The 21,487-nt window shown below is 36.2% G+C and overlaps 3 protein-coding genes across 3 annotated transcripts; 1 reads left to right on the forward strand and 2 right to left on the reverse strand.

The window, feature by feature from the left end:
- Positions 1-1,415: 1,415 nt before the first annotated feature.
- On the forward strand, positions 1,416-5,589 carry LOC110920634 (zinc finger BED domain-containing protein RICESLEEPER 1). The gene is made up of 3 exons (XM_022164811.2): positions 1,416-1,575; positions 2,797-4,752; positions 5,432-5,589. The coding sequence occupies exons 2-3, from the start codon at positions 2,802-2,804 to the stop codon at positions 5,485-5,487; spliced, it is 2,007 nt and encodes a 668-aa protein (XP_022020503.1). The 5' UTR covers positions 1,416-1,575; positions 2,797-2,801; the 3' UTR covers positions 5,488-5,589.
- Positions 5,590-6,862: 1,273 nt separating this feature from the next.
- Positions 6,863-8,701, reverse strand: LOC110925911 (taxadiene 5-alpha hydroxylase). The gene is made up of 2 exons (XM_022169709.2): positions 7,675-8,701; positions 6,863-7,601 (listed from the first exon to the last, which is right to left on the reverse strand). Exons 1-2 carry the CDS (start codon positions 8,612-8,614, stop codon positions 7,114-7,116), a joined length of 1,428 nt encoding a protein of 475 aa, XP_022025401.2. The 5' UTR covers positions 8,615-8,701; the 3' UTR covers positions 6,863-7,113.
- Positions 8,702-10,269: 1,568 nt separating this feature from the next.
- Positions 10,270-11,850, reverse strand: LOC118488802 (taxadiene 5-alpha hydroxylase-like). Its single transcript, XM_035986165.1, has 2 exons — positions 10,923-11,850; positions 10,270-10,818 (listed from the first exon to the last, which is right to left on the reverse strand). Exons 1-2 carry the CDS (start codon positions 11,848-11,850, stop codon positions 10,328-10,330), a joined length of 1,419 nt encoding a protein of 472 aa, XP_035842058.1. The 3' UTR covers positions 10,270-10,327.
- Positions 11,851-21,487: the final 9,637 nt, after the last annotated feature.

A 21,487-nucleotide genomic window follows, 5' to 3' on the forward strand; every position in this document is an offset into this window, starting at 1 on the left:
CAACATGTTCCCAATTTCCATCTGTTTCGATCTGAATACAACTTCACTCTTAACATTCCATATTATCTAGCATGTGATTAGTATATCGACTACACCATTCGCTTTTTTAAATCCGAGCCATTAATTCCATCTTGAACCTTTAATAGACCCAAGATAGAAAATGCGTACACTTTTGATTATTGTACACCAAGACGACACCCTTTGCCATATAACTGTTGTCACCAAACATGATATAAATAGATGATCACTATCTTCTTCAATCTCCCAGCATAACGGGCATAAGTCTGAATTTATATGAATATTCTAAAATTACATTCATTTTTTTCATACACTTTAATTTTAGTCATTGATTTAAAAAATAAAAGATTAATATGTATTACTAGGCTACTTAGGCAAAATCAACTTTTTATTTGATTTTTCTAATCTGAGTTAAAGATATCTAAATTAATAAAGATGAAATTAAAACTTAGCGAAAGAAAGAAGAGCTTTTTATTTTTTCAAAATTGTATAAGTCGAAAAAAAATATTTATAAAAATGGATGGTTTAATAAATATTTACCAAAATGAAGAAGTTATTATTCATATTAAGTTATTATTATATAGTTATCCACAAAATACAAGCAATGCGGTGAATTTCATAGTATCATATGGATATTAATCATTTTTTTTTTTTTTTTTTGTAATAGATAGATTTAAACCCAATACAATGCCTTTGTAAATAAAGCTGCACATGATAACCGGTTTATTAATTTGAATCGGTTAATAACCATTCGATTAGTAACCTGTTTAAAGTTAACTTTACTTCTGGTTCCTAACCGGTTGATATTTTTTTTTAAATTTTAACCGGTGCTAAACCGGATTACCAACTGAAAAAATCAAATAAAAAAGGTAAAAACTGGTTAATTAACCGGAAAAAAAAAACAGTTATTAGCTGAAGCGGTTAAAGCGGATAACCAAATCAGTTATAGTAATCACTGGTTAAAGCAAAAATGAGAAAATAACCATCAATTTTGTTAACCGAAACCAGTTACTGAAATTTAACCAAAATGTGCACCTTTAGGCTCTAGTTGTGTAAAAAAAATTAAATACGAATACAAAAGATGGAAGAACCTCGTCAAGTAGTTTTAAGCCCAAAAAGAGTTTGGGCCAAGGCCCAAATGTTTTAACCATCGGGTTGGCGCCTTCTTGCGGTTGCTCCAATTGTTACCCAATAATAATACCCATATTTTCTCGTCACGCAAACACCCTCTTTTAACGCTATCCATCCATATAAACCCTAATTTTAACCGTTTCAATTTTTCGCTCTGCAATCACTCTCTCTCTCTGTATGTTTTCTCTTCATCAATTTCTTATGCATCAATCGTATTTATCTCTTTACTTTCACCAATGCTCGTTCAACTTTTATATTTTATTTAAAATATATTCAAACCCGAAGTCCGAATTCATCGAATCGGCACTTTCCCCGATCCGATACCAATTAGGGCTTTTTATTTAATTAAAATTCGCTTTACCCGATTTCTTGGGTCGTATTCGGATCCTGTTCGGGTCAAATACGGGTTGCCAATTTTCAAAATTGGTAATCAGCGCCTCAATTTTGATTATGAGTGTTTTTTTTTTTTTTTTTTTTTTTTTTTGTAGTTAATTTGTGCATAAGTTGTTGGCTTGAATTTGAATTTTGTAGGGCAAAGTATGGGAGAAAAAAAAAATTGTTTCACATTAGTTTTGGTATTTTCTGAGTAGTTATTTAGGGTTGTTGTTCTATGGTTAATTGGTTATGGATTCTATATTCTTTTCTTTGTTATAGTGTTATGGTAATATGTGATCATCCACTTAAAGGAATTCTTGTGGCTACTGTTAAGGGATTGATTTTCTTGTGTCAAAACATTTCTAAATCTGTCAATGTAGAAATTTAGTTAAGCTGCAGCATCTGAAAAGGTAGAAAGATTCTTTCTTGTAATGTTTTTTGGTGTTTTTCTTGCATTCTTTAAATCTGAGCCATTGGTTTTAATTCCCAGATATTTTCTGGTTGATAATGGGAAGTCCCTTAACAGATATAGCATTTGTTAAACTTAAACATTCATATTCTGTGGCTATACTTCGGTTTCTTTTATAATCTTGTGTATTATGTTGCGAAAGAAATATTAAATAGAACATGTGTGTGGTTTGATGGTGAAAGCCGTCTCAACGGGGAGGTCTTGTGGTACCCGTTTATTTGTTAGCTTCTTGTTATTCATGCCCATTTGATTGATAATGGGTACAAATTTTGGTGCGATTACGAGCGTCTGCTAACTAGTATCATTCTGTCATATGGTGATCTGTTTGTTGGTGCGACTACTGTTTTCTGTACTTTTAAAGTAAACAACATACATATGTAAAATGCATTTTTGAATGACTTGTTGCTGTACAACTATGCTGACATGGCATCCTTGAAGCTTCCTATTGCTATGGTGCTGTAACTACTATAATTCTTAAAATCTAACTTTTTTGGTCTTGTCTTTCACTCACCTTTTACTATGTAACAACATTATAATGTAGTACACCGAGTCTGCAGGCGTCAATATTGACCCATACTTTTGTTATCGTCTATTTTCATTTCCTTTTTTGATTAGTGTGTGATATTATTTTCTTCGTTCTTTTTGCCATCTATGCATCATGGATTCTTTAAGTTTTCATATAAAAGCATGTGATAGTTGATAACTTGATGTATATTATTTATATGATTGTTCATAGCCATCATAAAAAACTTCGACGCTATTTATTTTGGTTGACAACACTCGTTATTTGGGTGCACATGCAGATTCAATGGAGCTTTCTGAAGAGACAGTTCTAGTAGATTGTAGTAGATTAAAATCAGCAGTATGGAAAGACTTTGACCGGGTCAAACGAGGTGACACATGTGTTGCTGTTTGTAAGCATTGTAAGAAGAAACTCAGTGGTTCAAGTACAAGTGGCACGTCTCATTTAAGAAATCACTTAATCAGATGTCGAAGAAGAAATAATCACGACGTTTCTCAGTTGCTAACATCAAAAAGAAAGAAAAAAGAAGGATCTTTGACCCCGGTCAACTATACTTACAGTCATGATCATACAAAAACCGACACACCTAATCTCATTAGATACGAACAAGCCCCGTTAAAAGACGGGCTTGTTAACGGAACCGCTGGTAACTTTGAGTACAAAAGAAGTCGATTCGATCTAGCCCGAATGATTATCTTACATGGTTATCCTCTAGCTATGGTGGAACATATTGGGTTTAAAGTATTCGTTAGAAAACTTCAGCCGTTGTTTGAGCTCGTGACGCTCGATGGAGTTGTGGCCGATTGTAAGGAAATTTACGTAAAAGAGAAACAAAAAGTATGCGAAATGTTGGATGAACTTCCAGGGAAAATCAGCCTAAGTGTCGACACGTGGACCGCAAAAGGTGACGGTAAGTACTTATGTTTGACTGCACATTCGGTTGACGACTCGTGGGCTTTACGAAAGAAGATATTAAGTTTTATATACGTAGACCCGGTTCAAACCGAAGACGTGGTTTCCGAAATTGTAATGGCGAGATTAATGGAATGGGATATTGACCGGAAGTTGTTTTCTATGACGTGTGACAGTTGTTCGATTCACGACAGTATTGTTTGTAAAGTTAGAGAACATTTATCGCAAAACCGGTTTCTGTTATGTAACGGTCAGATATTCGAAGTAAGATGCGCGGTAAATATCATCAAAATCATGGTTGAAGATTGTCTAGAAGCTCTCGATTCAACAATCTGCAAGATCCGCGAAAGCATACGGTACATAAAAAGTTCACAATCAATTCACGAAAAGTTTAACGAAATGGTTCAAGAAGTCGGAGCCGACAGCCAGAAATCATTGTATCTCGATAATCCCGCTAATTGGAATTCAACTTACACAATGCTCGATGTCGCGTTGGAATACCGTGAGGCGTTTTCGCGTCTTCAAGAACATGATTTCGCTTACACAATGTGTCCGTCCGATGATGAATGGAGTCAAGCTAGCACGATAACGAGTTTTTTGAAGTTATTCGTCGAAGTGGCGACGGTTTTTGCGGGAAGCAAGATTCCAACCGCAAATATATATTTTCCCGAGGTTTGTGATATTCATTTACAGTTAATCGATTGGTGTCAAAGCCGGGATGAACTTATAAGCTCGTTATCGTTAAAAATGAAAAGTAAATTCGATGATTATTGGAAGAAGTGCAGTTTGGTTTTAGCAGTTGCAGCCATTTTAGACCCTCGGTTTAAAATGAAACTAGTGGAATATTATTACCCGCAAATTTACGGCGGTGATGCGCCCGATTGTGTCGATATTGTTTCGAATTGTATGAGGGCGCTTTACAACGGGCACGATGTGTACTCTACGTTAGCTTCTAACAGTCAGGTAGGTGGGAGTGACGGTGGGAATGATACCCGAGACCGGTTGACCGGGTTTGACCGGTTTCTTCATGAGACTTCGCAAAATCAAAATGTGAAGTCTGACCTTGATAAGTATCTTGAGGAGCCGTTATTTCCTCGTAACGTCGATTTTAATATATTAAATTGGTGGAGAGTTCACACTCCTCGGTATCCTGTTTTATCTATGATGGCGAGAAACATTTTGGGTATTCCGATGTCGAAGGTCTCGTTGGATTCGGTTTTTGACACTGGAGATAGAGTTCTTGATCAATATAGAAGCTCGTTAAGTGCGGATACTTTGCAAGCCCTTATTTGCACACAAGATTGGATGCGAAACGGTTTAGAAGGTTTGTCTTTCCTCTTTTTTATGTGTCTGGCTACTAATTTACTATGCACTAACTGCGATAAAATGGATGGGTTAGGTAACGGGTTTAAATATGTTTATTTCAAGACAGGTCAAATTTTGGACTTTGGGTTGGGTTGACTGAAGCATTTTTTTTGTCTAGTATTTCTTATAAATGATTTGTTATAAAAAATGATTCTTGAACAAACCGATACAGGAGATTGTAGGTGAAAATGAAATACTTTTGGAGACTTTGACTCTTTACGGCTTTACTCAAATGTTTTGGATTTGAACCATGTGACCTTTTTGAGCTAAAACATAACCCAATATAGAGTAACTTGTCGTTTTCGTCCCTGAGATTTGGCCATTTTTGCGACTTTCATCCAAAGGTTTGTTTTTTTCGCATTTGGGTTCTCGTGGTTTCATTTTCGTCCCTGAGAGCCAAACTTTGAGGAACGAATGTCGCAGTAAATTGCCAAACCCCAGGGACGAAAATGACAAGCTTTTGAATCCACCAGGACCCAGATGCGAAAAAACAAACCTTTGGATGAAAGTCGCAAAAGTGGGCAAATCTCAGGGAAAAAATGACAATTTACACCCGAATTTGCAAGTAAATGGGTTGAAATTAACTACCTGCTTTGTAGTCAAGCGGTTGACTTAATTGGTTTTTGGTTTTGTTTCAGATTCAAAATCATCTTCAAGCTCGTCGGCTTTAGCAATCTGCTATGATGCAAATTAGATTGAAATTGTTTATTTATTTATATGCTTTTAGATCTTGTTCTCTATATAGAGCTGCTTTATGATATACAAGCATATGCTAATGCTAGTATTTTAGTTTTAATGCGCGTGCTCACATTTAGTATCTTGGACGTGTCCTAACGGGTCAAACTAAAAAACTACAGATAAAAGGTTAACGGGGTTGTAAGAGTTAAAGGTTGACTTTTTGTAAAAGATGAATAAAAACTCGAACCTCATCCAGCCGAAGACTTTACATGGAATACAATGGCAAAATCAAAACCTTCCAAATGCATCAAAAGTCAAAAATCTTAATAGCTTTAAAAGCCAGCAAATATAACCTTGTTCATGCAGCAAACCTCTGGAACTCATTAAATAATTTGATGGAATCTGGTCTAGTGTCCAATACAGCCCACATGTTTTAGCAACAGGATACACCAATCACATGTGGACTCATGAACTTTTTCTATGGGTACTCGGTTTTTGTTCTTTGGATATCTATTAACTTGAGTTGCAAAATTTCCAATACGAGTCGGGTCATATAATAAAGTTACAACGCCATATATATACTTGCGACTTTCTTTGAACGGCAAACTAAATACCCTTAAAACTTTAATTTGCCAATAGCGGGCTTGAACTTTCACCGCTTAGGAGGGAATACAACTTAACAAACATCTTGTAACTATAGAATATATTTTAATGAAAAGCTCAGTAGACTTTACGAGGCTGTTGGACTATTGGACCGTTGGCTATCGGTTGGTAGCGGTAGGAGGACTGTTTCAGCAGCAAGCCGAGGATAAATTTTAGTTTTTCAGTAAGAGAGAGGATGTTGTGAGAAGCAGCATTTCCTAGGAGCTTAGTGAGCGGGTGTAGATGTTTCCACCCGAAAAAAGCTTGGTACACAAAGAAAAGGCCTAGTCGACTTAGGCGACCTACACTCCAAATAAATTAAAAAATAAAAAAAAACAAAAAAGTGTTTCGAGTAGGGTTCGAACGCTAAACCTTTGTCCTTGAATTGAGGGAAGGCGGGTTTAACTACTCTGTTTGTATCAGTTTTGAATTTTTACTCTCCACTAATTTTTATAGCGTTATCATTTGAAAACCTGCGAGCTCAATCGACTTTTGGTAACATATATTACATATAAATAGACTCCGGGTACAGGACCCCAGTTCCTTCTTGATCGAGAGATGTAATGGTCAAATCTCTCAACATTTGTGGATCCAGTTGCGGATTTGGATAGTCGTAACTTGATCTAGATCACATGTCATTTGGTTACAATCAATATTAAATATTCATGTAGTTACAAAGCTTCACTTGCATAGAGATCCATTGTCCTAGTGTTTGATACTAGACCAATTGTCATATTTGTGATATATTAATTAATGCATACATACATGTGGAAAGTATATATGGGAATTAAAGAACAAATCTGTGAACGATAAAATTCCAAATCTATGCTTATATATAAAGAGATGAGAGAATAAAACTCTGAAAAGTAGTTAGAAAGCACATGTTCTCTATCAGCCTACATGCTTTGATAACATATTCTGCCTAGCCTCATGATCAGCAGGCAGCAGCGTGCTCGATCTGTGATCGGTGACTTGTGACGAATAAACACTATAGATGGAATTAGTAACCGTGTTTAGGAGAAATTTTTATAGGCATGCCTTTAGAAGGAAACGGGAGCGGGTCCATGACTACTGGCTCATCAGGGTACACTAACGACCAGTCATATCGTGTAACGACATAATGCATAAATACAAGAATATTAAGCTTTGCTAGCTGATACCCTGCGCAGAGCCGTGGCCCGCCACCAAATGGTATAAAAGCATAAGCTTGAACCGGATCCGCAAACCTACTTGGGTTAAAACTCATTGGATCCGGAAAATATTCTTCATTATAATGTGTTCCATATGCAGTCCAAAGCACCTTCCACCCTTTAGGAATAATAAACCCTTCAAATTCAATATCAGCTGTAGCTTTTCTAAACGACCCGAATATCGGAGGGCACAATCGCATTGTCTCGCGAGCCACTTGCCACGTGTACTCCATTTTCTTCACATCTTCAAGCGTCAAATCTTCTTCTCGTCTTTTGGTTATCGCAATGTCTTCATGTTCTGTTAGTCAGTTAAGAACATAAGATCATAAAACCAGAAAACATGATATATGTATATAAACTATAGTTGATACCTTTAAGAAGAAGAGTGTAGCAGTCAGGGTGGTTAGCAAGCATCTTAAACATCATCGTGATCGCGTAAGAAGTTGTATCATGAGCGGCGAAAACTAACAAAACTATATTATCAACAACTTCATCTTCTGTAACTTCACCTCTGATCAAAGCAGCCACCAAATTAGAAAGCAGCATCGCGTCGTCTTCATCTCTGCCGCCAGCTTCCATTGCTTCCTTCTTCTTTTGTACCTCATCGACCAACGCCTTTTGTATCTTGGCTCTTGCTTTCTTAGCACTCGAGAACTTTGTCCCGGGGAGATTAATCGGAGCAGCCATAACACCTTCTAAAACATTCTCAAACACTCCAAACATTGTATCCGCATCAATCCTGATCCCAAACAAGCATTCAAGAACAATGGCAAAAGTAAGTACTTTTGTAGACCGATGTAGACTAATCATTTCATCGCGTTGTCCCCAGTTTTTCATCAGGTGTTTCCGAATCAATCTACACATTCTTGGCACCATTGTTGGCAGCCCAGTTGGTGAAAGCGTGGAAGCGATGATACCACGAAGGCAACGGTGTGAGTCTCCTTGTTTCTCCATGATGGAATTCTTACCCATCAACTCTACAGATGAAGTGGGCCATGAGCTTATCACCAGTTTAAACTCGTTCGACATGAAGAACTTATTCGCTGCAGCCCCGTTTACCACCACTGTGGGCGATCCCATCAGCTTTGTTTTAAAGATTTTCCCATGCTTGTTGATTCTCGGCTGGAAAAAGTTTTCAAACAGTTGATTTGAACGTTGAGCTCGGTAAAAACCAATCGTTTCTCCGATCCAAGGGAGGCCCATTCGGCCCGAGGGTATTTTAGTGTAGTGTTTTGCTTGATTCCATGTTTTGTAAATGAGGAACATGATAAAGAAGAATAGAGGTAAGAGAGAAAAGATGAAAGAAACCATTGTGGGTTTTAATTTTTAAAGGTAAGAGATATGTGATTGATGAGTTTATATAGAGGCATGCAAAGCAAAGCAAAGGGTTACTAATTTGTTGGGATGATATTAATTAAGAAATAACAAGTCTAGTTGTAAAGAGTCAACTAATTGTTTATATAGAACCAGTTGTGTTGCATGCAATGGGTGGCGGATGTAATCTTCAAGTCGGGCCGACTAAAAGATTCATACTACAAGTGGCCACACTACAAGTGGCTTAATTTAATTATGTTTTTTTTTCTTTTTCTAGAACGGCTCCTAATCTACTCATATTGTACACATATACTACACCTTGCAGCATTTTAACCCTCTATATACCTTACCACCAGTCCACCACACCATGTCTTTTAAGGACGGTTAATATATTTATGTAACAATTGTATTATATTTTGAAGAGAGCCAATTGAAGAAGAAATGAAGTCTGGTTATTTAACCGGATTTTGGTCTAGTAGTATCAAGGTGTTTGATAAGGCTTTGTCTTTTCAAGTGATGAAGTTCAATCTTGGCGATTGACACATAGGTGTAATTTAGTAGAACTAAAAGTGTGAGTTGTTCTAAAAAACTAATAAAAAATAATGATATAAATAATACGAAGTAATTTTAGATTTTTTTAATATTATAAAGTATTAGAGATAACTAAGTTTTATGGTAAATAAAAAGTAAAAAAATAATTGACTTCAGGAAAATAGAATTCACAATTAGGGACTGTAAACTCAACCTTTTTAAGTTTTAGAGTTTTGAATTGAATTTGAAGTTATGAACTCCAAAGCCATCATGTTACCACTGACCACATACACACAAAAAAAAGAACCAATCGTTTTAAATATTTTTTCTAACACCTATTCGTCTTACATAAAAAAAACTTGGATGTGAATAATTTTTCTCAAATATCATTTTACTTTTATTAAAGTATTTTAGAATTCTGCTTTCTAATATTCCCAAGTGAATGAAATTCTACAACTATTTGTTATTCGATTGTCTAATGAAGGCGACAAACTGTCTCATCTGCTTTGCATTCCATCTTTGACTCATATCAATGGTGGGCTAGTTAGACTTGATAATTGGGAACAAGAGCATCTCAATTAACCAACAAAAATCTTTGTAAATCAAAATCACTTTTATTTTATTCTTTATCCTATTTGAGCATGGCCCAATAAGCCATTTTTTCTCCCTTTTAGCCTAAAAAAATGTCACATGGAGCTTGTTTTGGCACTGTTTTTGAAGTGTTGTTGGCCAAGAAATAGAAAAAAAAAAAAACAGATTGTGGTGGCACTATTCGAGCATGTACTTTTTTATACGTAAACTAGAAATAAATGAGTGATTAAAAATAAAAAGATGGTGAAGACATTAAAAAGTTTTTGGGTTTTTTTCATTGGGTGGGTTTTAAGTATTTAAAAAAATAATGATTTTTCTAATATGACAACTTATTAGAAAGGTTTTTAGGTGTATTTATTATAGACGGTCGGTCTTACATGGTGTTAGACATGAGGAAATCTTTACAAAAGTAACATATGATCGAGATTTTGGTCACATCGATTGGTCGGAAACCTAAAGTGTTAAGATTATTATGTAGAAAGACTGATCATTTCGAATTTAAATTCATCGTGTAGCGGAAATTACAAAAATAAAATCATAACATACAACTAAATAGTGGTTGACATGTACAATGAGTATTCAAGCTAGCTAGTTATGGTCAGATTTTGGTGAAATCTTTATAGGCATCCCTTTGGAAGGAAACGGGAGCGGATCCATGAGAATAGGCTCATCAGGGTATACCAACGACCAGTTATATCGTGTAACAACATAATGCACCAACACTAGAATATTCAGCTTTGCGAGTTGGAAGCCTGCACACAGCCTTGGCCCGCCACCAAACGGTATAAACGCATAAGCTTGAACCGGATCCGCAAACCTACTCGGGTTAAACCTCATCGGATCTGGAAAATACTTTTCATCATAGTGTGTTCCATATGTCGTCCACAACACCTTCCAGCCTTTGGGGATGGTAACTCCTTCAAAATTAATGTCAGTTATTGTTTTTCTGAAGGATCCAAATATTGGAGGACATAGTCGCATGGTCTCACGTGCTACTTGCCACGTGTACTCCATCTTCTTCACATCTTCAAAAGTCAACGATTCACCTGCCCTTTTGTTGCTAGCAATCTCTTCATGCTCTGAAGTTAAAGATCATCATTAGTTCATCACTAATTGATAAAACCAACTTTGTAGAATAAAAAAATGGTAATTAATTATATATATACACACAAGTAGTGGTTACCTTTCAGTAGAAGCGAGTAACAGTCTGGATGGTTTGCAAGCATCTTAAACGTCATTGTAATCGCATACGACGTCGTATCATGAGCGGCAAACACTAACAAAACCACATTATCCACAACCTCCTCTTCTGTAATCTCACCTCTAATAGAAGCAGCAACCAGTTTAGAAAACAACTTGCCGTCTTCTTCCTCTCCCCCACCTTCCATAGCCTCTCTCTTCCTTCTAATCTCATCAACCAACACCTTCTCTATCTCCGCTCTCGCTTTCTTCGCCCTCGCGAACTTCGTCCCAGGAACGTTCACTGGCGGAGACAAAACACCTTCCAACACCCGTTCGAATACACCGAACATGGTCTCCGGCACAATCCCTATCCCAAACAAGCATTCAAGAACAATGGTGAAGGTCAGCATTTTAGTTGACCGATACAGACTGATTTCTTCACGGTCTAGCCAGTTCTTCTGCATGTGGTTCTCAATCGAACTACACATTCTTGGGACCATGGCAGTGAGTCCAGAAACGCTGAGAGTGGAAGTGACGATACCGTGAAGACAGCGGTGCGAGTCTCCTTGTTTCTCCATGATGGAATTCTTTCCCATTAATTCTACAGATGAAGTGGGCCACGAGCTTACCACTAGTTTAAACTCGTTGGACATGAAGAACTTGTTTGCTGCAGCCCCATTTACCACCACTGTCGGTGACCCCATCAGTTTTGTTTTGAAGATGTTTCCATGCTTCTTCATTCTCGGCTGGAAAAATTCCTCAAACAGTTGGTTCGAACGTTGCGCTTTGTAAAACTCGACTGTTTCTCCGATCCAAGGGAGACCCATGTCTCCACAAGGTAGTTTAACCTTGTTGGTTCGTCGTTTCGAGTTTCGGTATACAAAGATGATGATAAGAAGGAGAAAAGAGAAGGTGGTAAAAGCAGCCATTGATGGAGAATTTAAGATTGTTTTTTGGTTGTTTTGTGTAAGTTGGTTTGAGATGATGAAGAGAGTGGAGTGTGTGGGAGTATATATAGTGATTTGGAACAGATAGATTGATCGAATTTGGGAAGTTGACAGTTGGGAAAGTCAACTAGTAGTTTATATAAATAATGGGGGTGGCTGATGCAATCTGAAGTCGGGCCGACGAAAAGATTCAAAATTATTAGGAAGGCACATGATGCAATATGATATTTACATAACCTTGGAAAACCTGTTGACTTTGTTCTACTTAGATTCCCCCAGCCACCAAAGCAAAATCCAACAAGGCAACAACTCCCTCATTTCGACAGGTAACGTATTTGTTATGTTGTTAATCTTGAATTTTATATATATTTTTTAATTTCAGATACAATTCACCAAGAAGATTAACTTATATTTTAAAAAGATAGAAGATAAATCATAACATAGATATCAATTTTTTTATCGGAGGTTTCATTGAAAAAAAAAATAGTTGGAAAGTAGAGACTAGCACCTCAGTTGAGATTATGATTGATCAACCGACAAAATATACGATTATTAAAATCCAATTTGGTCATGTAATATTGATATGAATTCCTTTAATTTACATGTATACATGTATCATAATGGTGTGTACAAAATATGGTTTGAAACTTTTAAATGTTGCATTTTTTAGGTACAGTTGCAATTTTTGTATCTATTTTAATTTTTAGGTGCCTAAAAAAGTTGACTATTTACCTTTTTATTTAAAGTGTAAAACTTAGCGCTCACAATTGACAATCCGCTCGATCAAATTTCTTCCACACTCAAAGATAGAAAATCATTGGGTTTTTCAAATTAAATTATTCAACCGTTCATCCACGTTTACGTTCTTTTGACTTTTGTTCAATCATTCATGTTGTTAATTGTTATAGTGTTTGCTAATTGCTCTATAATGGGTATTTAATTATGAACTTTTGGATAATTTTTTGATTATGGATTAACTTTTGGAATATATTTTTTTTTATTATGGAATGATGTAGTTTTGGATTATTTTTTGAGTTTAAATTACATTTTATGAATTTATAGAGTTAATTAGTTAACACGGTTAAACCGTCCGGTACAATCCGGTTCAACCGGTTGAACTATTTCTGAGTCTAACCCGATACAATTAAAATACCGGTTTTTAAAACATTGCATGTATTTGGCAATTTGTTTCCAATGTAACAAATTTATACACCTAAAATACGAATACATTAGTCATGTTTATACATCTAAAATTAAGTCGGTACGAGTCTTACCAACTCCATATCAACTCAATCCGTTAGTTTCAAAATCTCAAATGATAATTACGTATTTCACAGCATAAAAATATAAATAGTCTCTTCAAAATATATATCACAAAGAAAAGTTTTTATTTTTTTATAATAAAGTACTAGGTTATAACCCCGTGTATTACACGGGTTAAATAAATAAATTTTATATACCAAATAATAAAACACTATCTTTTTAAAAGCCTCCTTTATTGCACGGGTTGAAGAAATGTAATTTTATATATTAAATAATAAAATAAGTTATATCTATAAGAACCATATGTATTGTAGGGGTTGAATAAATGTAATATTATATACCAAATAATAAAAAATTATATCTTTAAAACCATTGTATTACACGGGTTGAATAAATTTAATATTGTTTACCAAATAATAAAAAAATTATATCATTAAAACCATTGTATTACACGGGTTGAATAAATTTAATATTGTTTACCAAATAATAAAAAAAAATTATATTTTAAAAAACCCCCCACACACAAATAAAAAACTCATAGTTGCACAAAATAAAAAAAATCAAAACTCATCAGCATTCAAAACAACGATCCACACAAAACAATCACTAATTCCTCCAATTTAAACCTAACAATAATCCATATATTTCGCACTACAAAATCACAAAATGTAAAATGTACCGATGTGATGGTTTGTAAATTCACGTTGCGGTTGCAGACAATTAAAGGGTCATGAGTTGTGACTTTTTGATTTATATTAATTGTAGAATCAGTTGCTAAAAAATGAAAATTGTAGATAAAGAAGATGTAGAGTAAGAATCTAATAACCTTATCATATATATATATATATATATATATATATATATATATATATATGTTGAAAGAAGTTGAATATATGATTGAAAGATATTGGCGGTGGAAACGGTTTGGACCAATCAATCAATCCTTATTAGATTTGATTAAATATTATTGATAATAAAAATTTGTATTAGATTAGATTTTAGATTTGATTAAATATTATTAATAATAAGAATTTGTATTAATTTAGATTAGATATTATTATTATTAGTATTATTAATAATTTTAATCAATTAAATGAGAGAATGACAAGTGTCTCAAAACATGTTTCTTTTATTATAGATTATAGACTAGAATCAAAACCTTACTGAAGAAAAGTTAATGGAAAATAAAATTAAAAAATTGCGGGTGTATGATTCGGGTAAACATGTATATAGTTTCTGGTAATCGGTTCTTGTATACCTAATCTAATACTCGTCAAGTACTTTTTTTCAATCAAATACCAAGTCTCCATACCTGACAGATTTCGGGTATACCCGTTCAGAATGTTTCGGGTATACCAGTGTACCTCAAGTTTTTTTTTTGTCAATCTTTAGAGGGAGAGGGTTGGGGTTTTGCTAAACATTAGAGATACAAGCCCCATGATTTCATCTTCAGGGGTTTGTGTAATCGACGATACAAAGGTCTGGTTCATAAGAGAGTGAGATGGAGATAGAGATAGAGATAGAGATGAAGATAGTAGCGAGTGAGAGAGAGAGAGAGAGAGAGAGATAGAGGGAGTATAGGGTGGGGTTATTTATTTATCACTAAAAGTGTAACACCTCGAAAATTTGCGTCCTATAATGTATTGACACGTGTCATAAGCTTGAACGTGTTAATAAATACGATAGAGGGACTAAAGTTGACAAACATAGAAAGTATGAGAATTCAAGGGTTCAAAATGTCAACAATGGATAGATATGCCCTATAATATCCCTACATGATATTTATACCCTTAAACGAATGATTCATGGATCATACGAAGCTCATTGTGAAAGAAAGTGAGAAATTACAAACTACAGGGGTTAAATGTGTCAACATGTTTAAGTTATACCTCTGAGTGACCTTTTAGCAAACCCGAAGCTTTGTAAAGGTAAATTATGCTCACTAGAATAAGTGATTAAAATTTCATAAAGTTCCGTTGTAAAATGAGAAAGTTATGATCGATTTCGTACATGAGGGGTTAAAAGCGTCAACGTTGAAAGTTATGACTTTTTCGGGTAATAACAAGGTAAACAAGGACTTAACTTGATGGGTAAAAGTCTAGGGGCCCTTGTAGGTAATTTGGAAGGGGTCAAAGTGCAAGAGATAAGTTAAGTTAACCTTTCGAAGAGCCAAGAGCCAACCTGCAAATAGTGAAAAGTTTGGAAATCAGATCAGAAGACCCACGCGGGGCGCGTAAGCCTGGTGAGAATCTTACGCGGGCCGCCTGGCTTGCCCAGATGCAGAAACTTGTTTCTTTTGCCTGTTCAGCCCATGTAACCGACTTATGTTGCCTTTAAACACTCCCAAGAGCTGCCTAAACAACCCCTAGACATTTAGGGACACTTGTTAATCATCCATGGCCATTGCCAGCATGATTTGTCAATGATCTAAGGTGATTAAGGCACTATATAAAGGCCATTGTTGCACACTTTGATCATTCATTCATTCCTTCACCATCTGATCATTTCTGGAGCTCAATACCTCCTTCTAAGCTTCCCTACTCGTGCATAGGACCTTTGTAAGTATGCTTGACCTTTCCTTATTGAGTTTTCGCTTAGTTTTAGCTTAGAAGTCAAACCGTCGTAAGTAACGGTTGACTTAATGATTAATCACTATTGGTCCAGCGATTGATCAAATCGAAGGTGGTTATAAGTTGGTAATCATGTGGGCTTTAAACCCTTAAAAGGGCACCCTCTGATTCCCATTCTAACTAGGTCAAATGTCGGGTCAAAGTTGTTTATAAAAAGTCAACAGAAGCTTAATTTTCGATTTAGCGCATAAGTAGCAATGTAGAAGGCGTATAACCTGTTTTAACACTCATATAACATGATAATAAGTATATTAACTAGTCTAAGCTTGTTTGATCCGACCATTTACTATTTTGGCCCGGTTCGGAACCGAAAGTCGCAAAGCTTTGACTTTTGCTTTGACTTCAGTTCTGACCCGTTGTGGTATGATTTAGATATGCCTTAGGACTCTCTTAGGACCAGGTTACATGATGGTTCAACCCTCTGTGACCGGTTCGTTGTTTGTCCGAGTCTTTTACACATTTCCGTTAAACGCCTAAAAGTTGACCATAACGCCCTTTTTACTTTAAAACAAGAATTTTGGACATGTGAAAGGACAATAACCTTAGTTACTGAATTCTAAGCATGTACCTAAAATTTCATGTCAATCCGAGGTCTAGAATAGGAGTTATGCTAGATAGCGCAATTACGGAAAATTTAGTAATTAATCGGCGCAATTAGCATAAAGCCTATCTAAACCCAAATTTCGACACCAAACCTTTTACACACTGATGTAAAATAATATTTTGAGATTTTCAAAGATTTTTAATTATTTTTAACCTGCACATAACCTGCGGTTATGGCATCGATTCGGTAAATACCGAATATACCCTTTTCGGACATAACTTGAGTTCTACATGGTATTTTGACCCGATTCCAGTTGCTACTAATTTTAAATAATAAATAAAGTATTTTGGACTTTATAAACTGTTCCGAAAACTCAGATTTCCTGTAGAACTCGGAAATCTCTTTTATAATCTTTAAAAAGACCGAAATACCCCTTCGGGGCATATTTTGGATTTAAACTCATTACGAGCATTATGGAAGGTATCCTACTGATACCACAACCTCTTTAGAGTATATTAACTTAGGAAACTTGTGTAGGACTCTTACGGTTACCCGTTACGCCTTTTTGCGCGCACGGTTCGGTTTATGTAACTAGCTTACATAAACTAGCCGAAACGGGTCAAACCTTATCATTTTTACTTCAAAATCCAGAGTGTGGTTATTATACCCATATAAAACAAGTCTTCAAACTTGTTGGGTCCAAACCACATTCCATTCCCGGTTTTCGCCTTTCACGCGATTAAACCGTATTTATCCTTTGAAACTGACCGGTCTAAGCTAAGGCTAAATTAAAGACCCGTTAGGAATCTAATAGGTTAATAAAACCTTCGTTCCAGATTGAGAGCCCCAGTAGAAGTACTTGCGCTTGCTGATTAAGAATATACGGCTGAGTTTAAATTGCTTTTGCTAGCTCAGGTAAATACTTTTAACTTATTTTCCCTATACGGGCTTGGGATACGGTATTATAATAATACCGCTTGGTCGGGTATTGAATGTTAAGTCGTATTGTGATTAAATTATTGAGGTAACCCGCTTTAATCTGTATTGTTTGAAATAAAAACCTTTAGGGGTTAATGACCATGTCCCGGATATCCCTGACATCATTGTATTATAAAATGGCCACGCCTTATGCATGAGGTGTAGGCATACCCCTGACAGTGCATAAGGGAAACGATATCTCACTCTCTTGTGGGCCTATACTTGTGGCGTGTCTGTTAATCTTGACTCGATTTCTACATCGGGCCCTGAACGTACAACGAACATGTAAATCTGTATACAAGATTATAAAGATAATTGTCCCAAGTTATAAAAGATATGTTGTGCCTCGTGCATTCAAATCAATTTTATTAAACCTTTTCAAATGAGTCGGTTAATTGTATTTACCAGTGTAAACTGACGTATTTTCCAAAAAGGGTTAAGTGACAGGTACTGAACGTAATTGGCTGGAAGCTCAGGGCGTTAATAAGGAATCTTGCAAGTTCTAGATGCCTAAAGTCTGTTGAACAGTTTTCTTTTATTTGATTCGCCTGTGGATCCTTTACTTTCCGTTGTAATACTTTGACATTACTTTATATTCGGAATGTAATATATTTATCTTTTGCTTCCGCTGTGCATTTATATATTGTGTTGGTTAACTATGATGACATCAATTACGTCACAATACTCCCCACCGGGCCCACCGGTGATACACGTGGAAATTCGGGGTGTGACAGGTTGGTATCAGAGCCAACATTGAGTGAATTAAACACTAGCCTTTTGTGTTTAATCTCAATGACACAGTAGCACATTCCTTAAAAACTTCTGAGTCTAGACTCAACATAGGAATACTCTCGATTCTAATCTGGAATTTATTGCTTCCAATTATTTTTATATATTGGATACGTCGCCAAGCGAATAAGCTGTATTAGGATTTCTCCTCATCCGGAGCCTGGAAATGCTGAACTTCGTACCACGACTAGGATAAAACGTGCATCCAGGGAGAAAACATTCAGAGATAAGGTGAAAACTCCTTTTTGCCGAAGATCATATATTTAATAAATCCTTGTGAAGACATGTTTACCTTTTTGTCCCTTCATGGACAACATCATCCCTTTCAAGTCCCGTTAGGGCAATTATATACTCCTTTTATCATTTCGTATGAATATAATATATCAAGTAAATCAAATTATTATCCCTTTTCATAATTGATCTACCAGGATATATATTGAAAGAATCTTAAAGAGGTAAAGCCTAGCTTGAATGTCATTAAAGACCTAGCTATGATGGAAAAACCTGTTTAAAAGAGATTCAGATTCTTGTTAACATCCGAAAACATGTTAACGCTCCTGACAACAGTAATATGATGAAATTACACTTGTCATCTTTACATTGGGAAATTCCAAACCCTTATCTAGCCTAGTAATTTAGAATCATGGCTTAGATCATCAAATGAAGATGATCATATTATAAACATCCATAAGTGATGAAATGCCTACGGGCCATACATATCGTCCTGAGGGACAAGATACAGTTGATGTCTTTGACTCTCTGTCAACAAAAGGTAATGAAATATGTTCAAACCTTAATGCCTAGATTCTCTGAAATCATGGCTTATAATTAAAACAGTCCTTGTGACTAGGCCTTTTGCGCCACTTTAATATCCTTAATGTTTTATAACTAGGATAAATTATAATGAAAATATAACTAACAAATTAACCAATATGGTTCATATTACCATGGTTGATGAATCGTCAAAAATGATGATTCCAAAATAACCTCTGAGTAAATAATTGTCATTATGTATGTAGCAATCAAGGTACATGACTGGATCGGATGAGGTCAACAGCCATCCAAGGGAGGATAATGATGCTCCCAGAGTTAATATAACTGGTGTGGAACTGCGGGCATTAATAGATAATGTCGTTACACAAGCTCTCGACAGATAGTATGATGAATTAAGTGATACTCACTCTAAGACTCTATCTGTGGCTCGTAGTAAGCCCCTTTCAAAATCACACGAGTCAAAGGAAGACGATGTTCGTAACTCGTCAAATCAAAAGAGTGTCCCATCTAGACAGGTGGTGCTTTATCAAGAGGCACCAGTTAAGACATGCTTATATAAATATTTTGTCTCCTGCAAGCCCAAGGACTTTACAGGAGAAAAAGGAGCCATCGACTGCATGACGTGGCTCGATGAGATGGACACTGTTATTGACATCAGTGGATGTGCAGAAGAAGACATTGTGAAGTTTGTTTCACAATCTTTTAAAGGAGAAGCTCTAGCTTGGTGGAGGTCACTGATCCAAGCTACGGGGAAGATCCCTTTGTACGACATGACTTGGGATCAGTTCGTTGCTCTTATCAAAGAAAATTATTGTCCTCAACATGAAGTTGAGAAGATTGAGATTGAATTCTTGACATTAGTCATGGAGAACTTAGATTGTCAAGCATACCTTACAAGTTTCAATACTATGTCTCGATTGGTTCCTTATTTAATCACGCCGGAACCAAAGCGTATAGCTCGCTTTATTGGGGGTCTAGCCCCAGAAATAAAGGCAAGTGTGAAAGCATCAAGACCTGCTACGTTCAGGTCAGCGGCCGACCTGTCGCTATCTCTTACACTTGATATAGTCAGAAACAAGGCAGCCAAAGCCTCTGAAGATGGAAAGCGTAAAAGGGAGGATGAGGATTCTCATCGCTCCGATAAGAAGACAGAGAGGAACTCTGAGGATAAGAAGAGTTTCGGGTTTAAGAAAGACAGCCAGCAGTCGGGTGAGAAGACCAGGTGCGAAACCTGTAGGAAATACCACCTGGGTAAATGCAGATTTGAGTTTCAGCCTCTACCTTGTGGGATTTGCAAGTCTAAAGAACATAAAACTTTGGAATGCAAGAAGTTGAAGGATGCAACCTGCTACGGTTGCAACGAAAAGGGGCATATCAAGACTAACTGCCCTAGAAATCAGAAGAAGCCCGAAGAAGCCAAGAGAACAAACGCATGAGTCTTCAGGATGAACGCCCAGGAGATGGTGCAGTATGATAAATATATAGCAGGTACCTTTCCTTATCAAGCAGTTATGCAGAAATTAGTTACTACTGGCACATATAATTCTATAATGAATAATAATTGTTGAGAACTGTTGTCTCCGCCTGCTTAGGACTTCGGTCATTTAATGCGAGATGGAATTTTGCCGATGATACTTAAGAAAACGCTCCAACAAATCTTAGATTGATATTTGTATCTATTAGGAACTTCTCTTTTCTAATACCCTGATGACAAGCTTTCAAGCTATCCAAAATTCATCAATATAATAAAGACAAATGTGACATTGTGATCCCCTGTCAAAAAGATTATGGAGTAGGTCCAAACCTTAAATGCCATTGATGGTCTTTCGTGACCTAGGCTAAACATAATGAATATATATATATATTAAATAACATTCATTAAGAATGTTAGTACTTTATTGGCCTGTATGGTCTATAGATACCATGGTTAATATATATTAAGGCCATCAGGATGAAGAATAGCAGTTGTTGGATTGCAGCTAAGAAATTGTTTTATTGGTGTTAGGAACCAATATCGAGTATGGTAAACTCAGATAAGACAGCCATTGATCGTGTTATGAATGATGCGACACATGCCAATGATGCTACGATTGTGAGCCTTAGAATTTCCGAAGGTGTTCTTCAAACTATGATAGACGCAGCTGTTGGGAAGGCTATGAAAAAGTTCAAGGAACCCCAGGCTACTCGATCCAAATTTTATCTAGGACCACATTTCCTTACTCATAAGGAGGATCTTGTTCGTGCCTCAATTGCAAAAGATGAGCTAAAAAGGAAAGGGGAGGAAAATAACTCCCAGAGCTCTATGAAGAAGAACAAACAAAAGTCCAACCAGAAACCAGTATGCAAGACCTGCAAGAAACACCATTATGGAAAGTGCAGGTTCGAACCAAAATCCCAATCACAACCAAGGGTTTGTGGGATCTGCAAATCAGGGGAACATAAAACGTTGGACTGCGAGGACATGGAGAATGCAGTCTGCTTCGGCTGTAATGAGAAAGGCCACATCAAGACCATGTGCCCTAAATATGTCAAAGGAAATGCGGCTAAAGAAGGAAAGCCTAAGAATGAAAGCGCCTAAATACCTGAGCTAGTTCATAAATAATGGCCTCAGGTACTTTCCCTAACTTTTTATCAGAAATTT

Source organism: Helianthus annuus, chromosome 17, assembly GCF_002127325.2.
Source record: "Helianthus annuus cultivar XRQ/B chromosome 17, HanXRQr2.0-SUNRISE, whole genome shotgun sequence".
NCBI lineage: Eukaryota > Viridiplantae > Streptophyta > Magnoliopsida > Asterales > Asteraceae > Helianthus > Helianthus annuus.

Coding starts and splice junctions, on each gene's coding strand:
- LOC110920634 (XM_022164811.2), top strand. CDS start 2,802: ATGGAGCTTTCTGAAGAGACAGTTCTAGTAGATTGTAGTAGATTAAAA. Junction 4,753..5,431: donor GATGCGAAACGGTTTAGAAG/GTTTGTCTTTCC, acceptor GTTTTGTTTCAG/ATTCAAAATCATCTTCAAGC.
- LOC110925911 (XM_022169709.2), bottom strand. CDS start 8,614: ATGGTTTCTTTCATCTTTTCTCTCTTACCTCTATTCTTCTTTATCATG. Junction 7,602..7,674: donor CTACACTCTTCTTCTTAAAG/GTATCAACTATA, acceptor ACTGACTAACAG/AACATGAAGACATTGCGATA.
- LOC118488802 (XM_035986165.1), bottom strand. CDS start 11,850: ATGGCTGCTTTTACCACCTTCTCTTTTCTCCTTCTTATCATCATCTTT. Junction 10,819..10,922: donor TTACTCGCTTCTACTGAAAG/GTAACCACTACT, acceptor CTTTAACTTCAG/AGCATGAAGAGATTGCTAGC.